The following is an 8,336-nucleotide window of genomic DNA, read 5'->3' on the forward strand; positions in this document are numbered from 1 at the left end:
AAACTATGCGATCGTTTAGTAATTATACACAATCGCACATAATCGCTTAGTAAATTATACACGATCGCACACAGTCATTTAGTAAATTACTATGTGATCGTTTAGTAATTATACACGATCGTTTGATGAGTCATTCGGGAATATTTTATTTAGTAAATTACTATGCGATCGTTTAGTAAATTATACACGATCACACACAATTGCTTAGTTTAAATTATCCACGATCGCTTAGTAATTTTAGCACAAACTTATCTAAACGATCGCTTAGTTATTTATTTGCTTAGTTAAATGTACAAGACCAATTGTATTCTACAAATTTAGCACAAATTTATCTGAACGAAAACTAAACGATCGCGTAACAGTTAGGTAAACGATCGTGGATAATTTATTAAGCGATTGTGTGCGATCGTGTATAATTACTAAACGATCGTATAGTTTACTAAGCGATTGTGTGCGATTAATGCGGCGTATGGGGGAAATAAACTAAATAAAATATTCCCAAATGACCAGCTTATTTTTTAAAAAATGTGAGTACGGGGCTTAAAAATAATAAAATATTCCAAAGTGCGTCTCTTAGAGGCGCACTCGGATGGGGACAAAAAACCACCTCTTTTCCCTAGAAACCACCCATTTTCCCGATTAACCTTCAAAACCACCCCTATAACCTCCTTCCTAGCCTTGTGGCATTTCCATTTTCTTCACGGAAAAAAATAAACAGATATATTAATTTGAATCATAAACTTTCGATTTCATTCATTTTAATCCTAATCTTACATAAGTATTGTAATTTTAACTTATTTCAGTTTTACTTAATTCATCAACTATTTTTTTATTAAAAATAAATAAAATTTTGAATTGTTTTTAGATATAGAAAATGAATCAAAATATTTTATAAATATAGTAAAATTTCATTGTCTATCTATGATAGATCACGAAAGACTATAATAGGATCAGATAGTAGTTTATTGTAGTCTATAACATATAGACGGTGATATTTTGCTACTATTTGTAAATATTTTCAACAATTTTATCATTTAAAATAATTTTCCTAAACTCTTTTTCATTAACTCATTAAATTCAATAAAATAAAGTTTTGCGAAAAATAAGTTTCACCAAGACACGAATTAATCATTAAATAATACTTTTAAATCACAAGTTTCAAGTATATATAGAGAGAGTTGTTATGTTATTTTCTCCGAATAAAAGTTATCAATTTCATATCGTATATGTTCTATAATTCATTAAATGTATAAGAGAAACTTTTTTTTTACTTCTTTTAACAATACTTGAAGTGGGAACTTATTAGATGATTAAAATTACAACAAAATTTTGAGGTTAAAATTGCAACATTTGTTTAAGTTTGTGGTTAACACTGAACGTTAATGAACTTGAAAGTTTATGTCCAAATTGATACAACACAATTCTAAGGTCAAAGTTGATTATTGAAACTGGTATTAATTTTCATCTTAAACTTTTTATTAGATTAGAGTGAATCTTAAAATTCAGTAAGTAATTTGTGTTCTGTTTGGTAAATCTAGGGTTTTGATGGAGGGAAGATACACTGGGGATTGACATCATCAGATTGTTTACAGGGTTATTTCTTCAGTTGGTGTGGTTTTTTTCTTTCTTTCTTTATTGCTTTCTTTGTGTTTTTCCCTTCTGCAATGGCAATATTCAACTTCTCAGAAACAAATAGGACTCCATAAGAGATGAGTTGAAATGAGAGATTCTCTCATCACAGCCCTTTCACTGGAGAATCATCATCCATCTACACTTTTATTCATGGATTCGAGTGCCTCGTCTCACGAAGAATTGGATTTGGAAATGAATAGGCAGATCGTTCTTCGTCCCCCCGATATTAATTTACCATTGTCAACTGAATGCAGCTACACTCTGCAGCCATGGAATTCTGATCACTGCAACATTTTAGATGTTGGACTTGTTTCACAAGTTTATGAGACTGAAAGTTTTCTTACTGTTCCAAAAGTTGTAAGGAAATGCACCAGACGAGTAGACAGCATTTGGGGTGCATGGTTTTTCTTTAGTTTCTACTTCAAGCCTGTGTTAAATGAGAAATCAAAGGCTAAGATTACACGCGATAGCAAAGGTGTTTCGGGATTTGAGAAGTCAGATCTTAAGGTCGATGTTTTTATGGTTCAGCATGACATGGAGAACATGTACATGTGGGCTTTCAAGGAGAGGCCGGAGAATGCATTAGGTAAAATGCAGCTTAGAAGTTACATGAACGGGCACTCTCGCCAAGGTGAGCCTCCTTTTCCTTTTGGTGCTGAGAAAGGTTTTGTTCGATCACATAGAATGCAACGCAAGCATTATCGGGGTCTATCCAATCCTCAGTGTGTACATGGGATTGAGGTTGTTGCATCTCCCAATCTAATGTCTCTCGATGAAGAACTACGAAAGAGATGGGTTGAACTAACTGGTAGAGACTTTAACTTCACTATACCACCTGAAGCAAGTGATTTTAGCTCATGGAGAAACCTTCCTAGCCCAGATTTTGAACTCGAGAGGCCAGTTCCTTCTGTCAAAAGTACTTTAAATCTTCAACCGAAGAAATTGCTCAACGGATCTACCTTAAATTTGTCAAACCACAACTGTGATATGATGGATTTATCACCTGTTACCAGCAAGAGAAGGAAAAGTTCATCTCCTAATATGAATGACGATGATTGCGTATTGATGGTCAATCCTCCCGACTGGATTTCAGATATGGATAAGCACTCGAACAGTCTGCAATGGTTGAATGACTTTAGTGGAGTTATGAAGAACAGTTACGGGCCTGTTACGGCTGCAAAGACAATATATGAAGATGGTGAAGGTTATTTAATAATCATCAGTTTGCCCTTTGTGGATCTACAAAGGGTCAAAGTTTCCTGGAGGAATACGCTCACACATGGCATTATAAAAGTTTCTTGTGTGAGCACATCTCGCGTACCGTTCATCAAGAGGCATGATAGAACTTTCAAGCTTTTAGATTCGTCTACCGAACATTGTCCTCCAGGTGAATTCGTGAGAGAGATTCCTCTTTCGACTCGAATTCCTGAAGATGCTAATATTGAAGCATACTACGATGGACCGGGATCTGTTCTTGAGATCATGGTCCCCAAACTCCGCGAAGGTTCAGAAGAACACGAGGTTCATGTTTGCCTTCGACCACTCCATGGAGTCAAATCTAATGTTAAGTTGAGATAGGCAGTTCTGAAAGAGAATTTAAAGCTGGTGGTTTGTCTTGTTGCCATGGTTGATGATATCAATTCACTAACTTATACCACAAGATAGAATTCTGTGAACCTCAATCTGTTTTTGACATTTTTCTTTTTCGATTTACGTCATTAGTCTTATGCATCTAGTCCCATTTTGATAGAACCCGACACTGATCATCGAAGTCATGATTCTTGAGAAATGGCTGATCATTTGGTTAATATCAATACTAAAAACTTATTTTTACATCTACTGTTGTTTTACCAGATTTCAACTTCAGAAATGTTGGCCTTTTATCCTTGTTCAAGTCTTAAGATCGTGTAAATGCTGCCTGCTCAGTTTCTCACTGTTCAAAATGCTCGTGAATTTTCCATCTTATTGGATCATGGATGTAAATCTCGAGGAAGGCGATAATGCTTTCTCGGGATCTTACAGAAGTTGTAAATTGTTGATGTTCTTCCCTTCTCGAATATGATAATTTGCATATCGTTTCCATTGATCGAAGGAAACAATTTCAACAAACAGAGGATGACTAAAAACTAACACGACAGTAAATTTCAATTGGCTCAAGAGTTGAGTTTGTATCAATTCCATCATCAAATGAAAAAGATGAAATAAACTAAACCACATATTCACTTTGAAATAAATTTCTACTTGCTGAAGAGTCCCACCAAACTCAATTTGGAATGCCAATAAATTTAGGCTAGTAATTTAGCCCCTATGGTTCGATTAAACTTTCATAAATAATTCTTATTTATGATGATTTTATCAAACCAAGGCTTTATCAAAATATAAGGAATAAATTTGAACTTTAATGAAACCAACCCAATCTCTAAAATCTGAACCAACCAAAATGGATGAGTTGAATCTCCTTACAAGCATCATCTATCAGGTTGGTATGACGAATATCCTGGGCACTTCTGGGCCTTGCATATTCTGCAACTATCACCCACCCATCAAGAAACTGCATCAACCAAAAAACAAAGTGTTAGAACTTCTTTAATCCACAACAAAAGAATACATACCATAGCCGAGGTTGAGGAACCCCCTTCTTTGTTTCATGATCCTCTGTGGGACAATCTTTTTTCTTTTTCTTTTCTTTCAGTCAACCAAAATGTGCGGGTGGAAGATTTGAACCTCACCTCTTGAGGTTGAGGGTACATTCTTTATGCTAGTTGAGATACATAACATCTAGTTCAAAGTTTGAATTTTTCATTCATCACACATATGTTAGTGTATATATCACATCATAAAGAACATGATAGGAATGCTATTAGTATTACAAAATCAGAGTATGTTAGTAATTAGTTGAAGAGCTCACTAGGAGAGTTTGCTTTTAAACAAAGTGGACAGAGCTGAAGTAGGCATTTTGATAGATGGATTAAGGTTTGAGTGATCTCAATAATGAGAAGGTTCAAATTCTTCAAATAACTCGGTTTATCCAGTAAGTTCTTTATCTTTTATATTGCAACACATTTGGGTTATGTTTTGGATTCTATCATATCACAACACAAAAAGAAGCATAGGATGAGACATGAGTCATAATTAAACGATACAAGGAATTTTAATCTAAAGCTCAAATTTCTTAATAACACAACCTTAATCCTTTCCTTTTTATTCAAAGCCCACCTTACTTCAATTGAACTCGATAGTCCTTAATCAAAACAGCCAAGCATTTATAATGTTCACTAAAAATGATAAGAGTAATAGAAAGGAGGGGTAATGAACCTGTGCATTCATCCCTTTCATTCCTTTCTCTGCTTCTTCTAAAGTAGCATATCTCACAAAACCAAAGCCCTTTGAAAATCCAGACTTACGATCCGTCACAATTCTGGCTGAAATAAGCACTAAACCATAATCGATCGCTCGCCAAGGTAATGCAAAGCAGCGAAGTATGAACTAATAAGCAATGCAAAATGGGAGATTAAAAGCAAAGCAAATGAAAGAGGATTAAACAAGCTACAGGAAAAAATGAGATTACCATGAACAACTTCACCGAATTTGGAGAATGCTTCCCCAAGGTTTTTACAAGTACTTCTGTTCTTAATTGGGTAATTAGGTAATTTCCAAGTCAATTCCCTTTTTGCCCACCAATAATGGAAAATTTGTACGGATGACCCAAAAATTGGGTCCAAAATGTCAAATGACCAATTTTTAAAATATAATGTCAATTGACCATCTACTGACATCATCGCCATACCAAATTACATAAATTGCCCTTACACTGGCCTCACGAGGTAAATCTCGTTCTTGTCTGATTAAACGCTCTCGCTCTCGCTTGAAATTCCCCGGTTTGATGTGATTGCTTGTCAGTGTACTGTTGATTTGACAAAATGTCATGACGGAAGCCTCAAATGACATCAATAATACCTAAACACAATACAATGGTGATTTCTTTAAACTCTAAACTCCATTTCAAAGGTGATTACTTCTTTGGTTTTCGACAATATTTTGTTGAACGGAGATTTTTCGAACGGGGATTTCCAAGACAAGGCTTTCTCAGAAAGGAACAACTTTTTCAGAAAGGTGAATTATTTTGAGTTTGTTTAATTGTTTTTGATGTGTTATTTCTGGAAAGGTAGTATTACAAAATTTTGTATTGGGAGAGAGTAAGAGAGAGAGCGAGAATTTGAGAGAGAGCGAGATGTTGAGCGAGAGCGAGATTTAGAGAGCGAGATGTTGAGAGAGAGCGACATTGAGAGAGCGAGATTTTGAGAGAAAGCGAGAGTACACTTCAATTGCTTGTACAACTTAATGACAAATGTTCTCTTGCTTTGTAGGATGACAGAAAAGTGTCTATTTATTCGATTTGGAGGTGATTGGGATGAGAATGAAAGTTCGTATATTGGGGGACAGTTGAAAGGAATCGTTTTGCCCCCTACAGTGAATTATGAAGAATTTAAATCTCGCATTTACAAGGCTACAAAAGTCAGTTCTTCAGAGTTTGATCTTATCCTGAAAGTTAAATATAATCTTGAATTTGAAGCCCCTCCACAATGCATAACGGATGATGATGATCTTCACTTCCTTCTTTTGTAAGAAGAGCTTAGTAGACTTCAAATTCAAATAGCTGTAACATTGAAGTCTAAACAGGACGAAAGTGTTGGAATGGGGTTTGAAAATGTGAGTTATGATACGACTGTGGATAGACAATACGAGAAATCATATCAGTTTCGTCGGGAAGAGGATGATATTCCATTGTCTACCAACACTGATATTCCATTGTCTACCAACACTGTACCATCCACATTTGATTATTTGGATGTGAATGAGAAACTAGTGGGATTGAATGAAATGAATCGTGATCATGGAGATGTGCGTCGTTCTACAGCAGCTTCAGTGGTTCCACCATCTGTGTCTTCAAGTCATAGGACAGAGTTGATTATGCCTGACACCGCTTCATTTGAGACAAAGGACGTTGAAGTTGGTCAACTATTTTTTTAGCAAAAAGGACTTGAAAATGAGATTATCTATTCTATCCATCAACAAAAATTTTGAATTTAAGGTCAGGAAGTCAACCAAATCTCTGTTCACTGTCAAATGCATTGGGGAGACATGTCAGTGGAGTCTTTGTGCAGTCAAAATGGAAGGGTCTAATATATTCAAGATCACAAAGTACTGCAGTTCGCACACATGTTCCATAGGAATTTTGAATCACGACCATAGACAAGCAACTGCTAGGGTTGTTGGTCAACTCATCAAAGATAAGTTCATGGGCATAGGACGTATTTATAAACCTTGTCATATCGTTGAAGATATGAGAAGAGATTATGGAGTGAACATAAGTTATGATAAAGCGTGGCGTGCAAGGGAAGCCGCGTATGATCTTACTAGAGGTACTCCAGAATACTCATACTCTATATTACATGCTTATAGAGAAGCGTTAAAAATAGAGAATTCGGGTATAGTCTTTGAGATCGAATTTGAAGATGAGGTGCATTTCAAGTATATGTTTATGGCATTAGGGCCTTGTATTAGAGGTTTTGCAAGCTGTCGGCCTTGTATTATTGTTGATGAGTCACACTTGAAAGGAAAATACAAAGGCACCATGTTGGTTGCGGTTTCTATGGACAGGAACAATCAATTATACCCATTAGCATATGCAATAGTGGACAATGAAACCGATCGATCATGGAAATGGTTTATGTCAAACTTGAAATGCAGTATCGGAGAACCCGATAATCTGGTGTTTGTGTCTGATTGGATGGTATCTGTCGGCAATGCTATTCGTGCATTTTTTCCCACACCATTTCATGGATTGTGCACATGGCATATAGAACAGAATCTGGTTACAAACTTTAAGGATAGCACGGTTGTTGGGATATTTAGAGATGCAACAAGGGCATTTCGCATGACAAGGTTCCAGACAAAATGGGACGAACTCCGCAGTTTTAGAGACGGTGCTGTCACGAAATATTTGGAAGACATCGGTCTTCAAAGGTGGGCACAGGTTTACCAAATAAAACGAAGATATGATAACATGACATCCAACAGTGCAAAGTATTTCAATTCCTTAACTAAAGAGTATCGACTAATGCCCATAGTATGCTTGATTAAACATGTTAGAGGAATGCTCCAATCGTGGTTCTACGAACGGAGGAATTACTGGGCATCTCGAACGACATTGCACTCTGACTACTGTGAAACCCGATTGGCAAGTGAAGCTGATAAGGGTAGACGATATCGGGTGGAGCCTATTGATTGTTATCATGTACATGTGTGAGATAATCGATTGGACGGTATTTTCAATCTTCACACGAAGGAATGCATGTGTAAGGAATTCGACTCACTTGGTATTCTGTGTTCCTATGCAATTGTTGCTGCCAAGGAAAGAAATATACTCATCCACAGTCTTTGCAGTCGATTTTATACAGTGGACTTACTAATGATTGTGTATGCGGAGCCTATAAATCCACTTAGCCACATATCTGAATGGAAAAGACCTTCTAGATACGTTGAAAAGATTATCCTTCCTCCGAAGTTTGTGCACAAGCTGAGGGACGGAAAGTGAGAAGAATACCATCCAGAGGAGAATTTCGCAGACAAATGAAATGTGGTCGGTGTGGGAATTATGGACATAACCGCCAAAATTGTACTGAACCGCTTACAACCGTGCG

The 8,336-nt window shown here is 36.3% G+C and overlaps 2 protein-coding genes across 2 annotated transcripts; both read left to right on the forward strand.

Moving 5' to 3' along the window:
• The first annotated feature begins 1,519 nt into the window (after positions 1–1,519).
• Positions 1,520–3,467, forward strand: LOC150030024 (uncharacterized). Its single transcript, XM_090310146.1, has one exon. The coding sequence runs from the start codon at positions 1,720–1,722 to the stop codon at positions 3,208–3,210; it is 1,491 nt and encodes a 496-aa protein (XP_090166272.1). The 5' UTR covers positions 1,520–1,719; the 3' UTR covers positions 3,211–3,467.
• Positions 3,468–6,595: 3,128 nt separating this feature from the next.
• LOC150030025 (uncharacterized) lies at positions 6,596–7,942 on the forward strand. Its single transcript, XM_090310147.1, has one exon. The coding sequence runs from the start codon at positions 6,680–6,682 to the stop codon at positions 7,940–7,942; it is 1,263 nt and encodes a 420-aa protein (XP_090166273.1). The 5' UTR covers positions 6,596–6,679.
• Positions 7,943–8,336: the final 394 nt, after the last annotated feature.

The sequence above is a fragment of the Benincasa hispida genome, unplaced genomic scaffold (assembly GCF_027475165.1).
Source record: "Benincasa hispida cultivar pf3 unplaced genomic scaffold, pf3_genome.v1.1 HicScf679, whole genome shotgun sequence".
Taxonomy (NCBI): domain Eukaryota; kingdom Viridiplantae; phylum Streptophyta; class Magnoliopsida; order Cucurbitales; family Cucurbitaceae; genus Benincasa; species Benincasa hispida.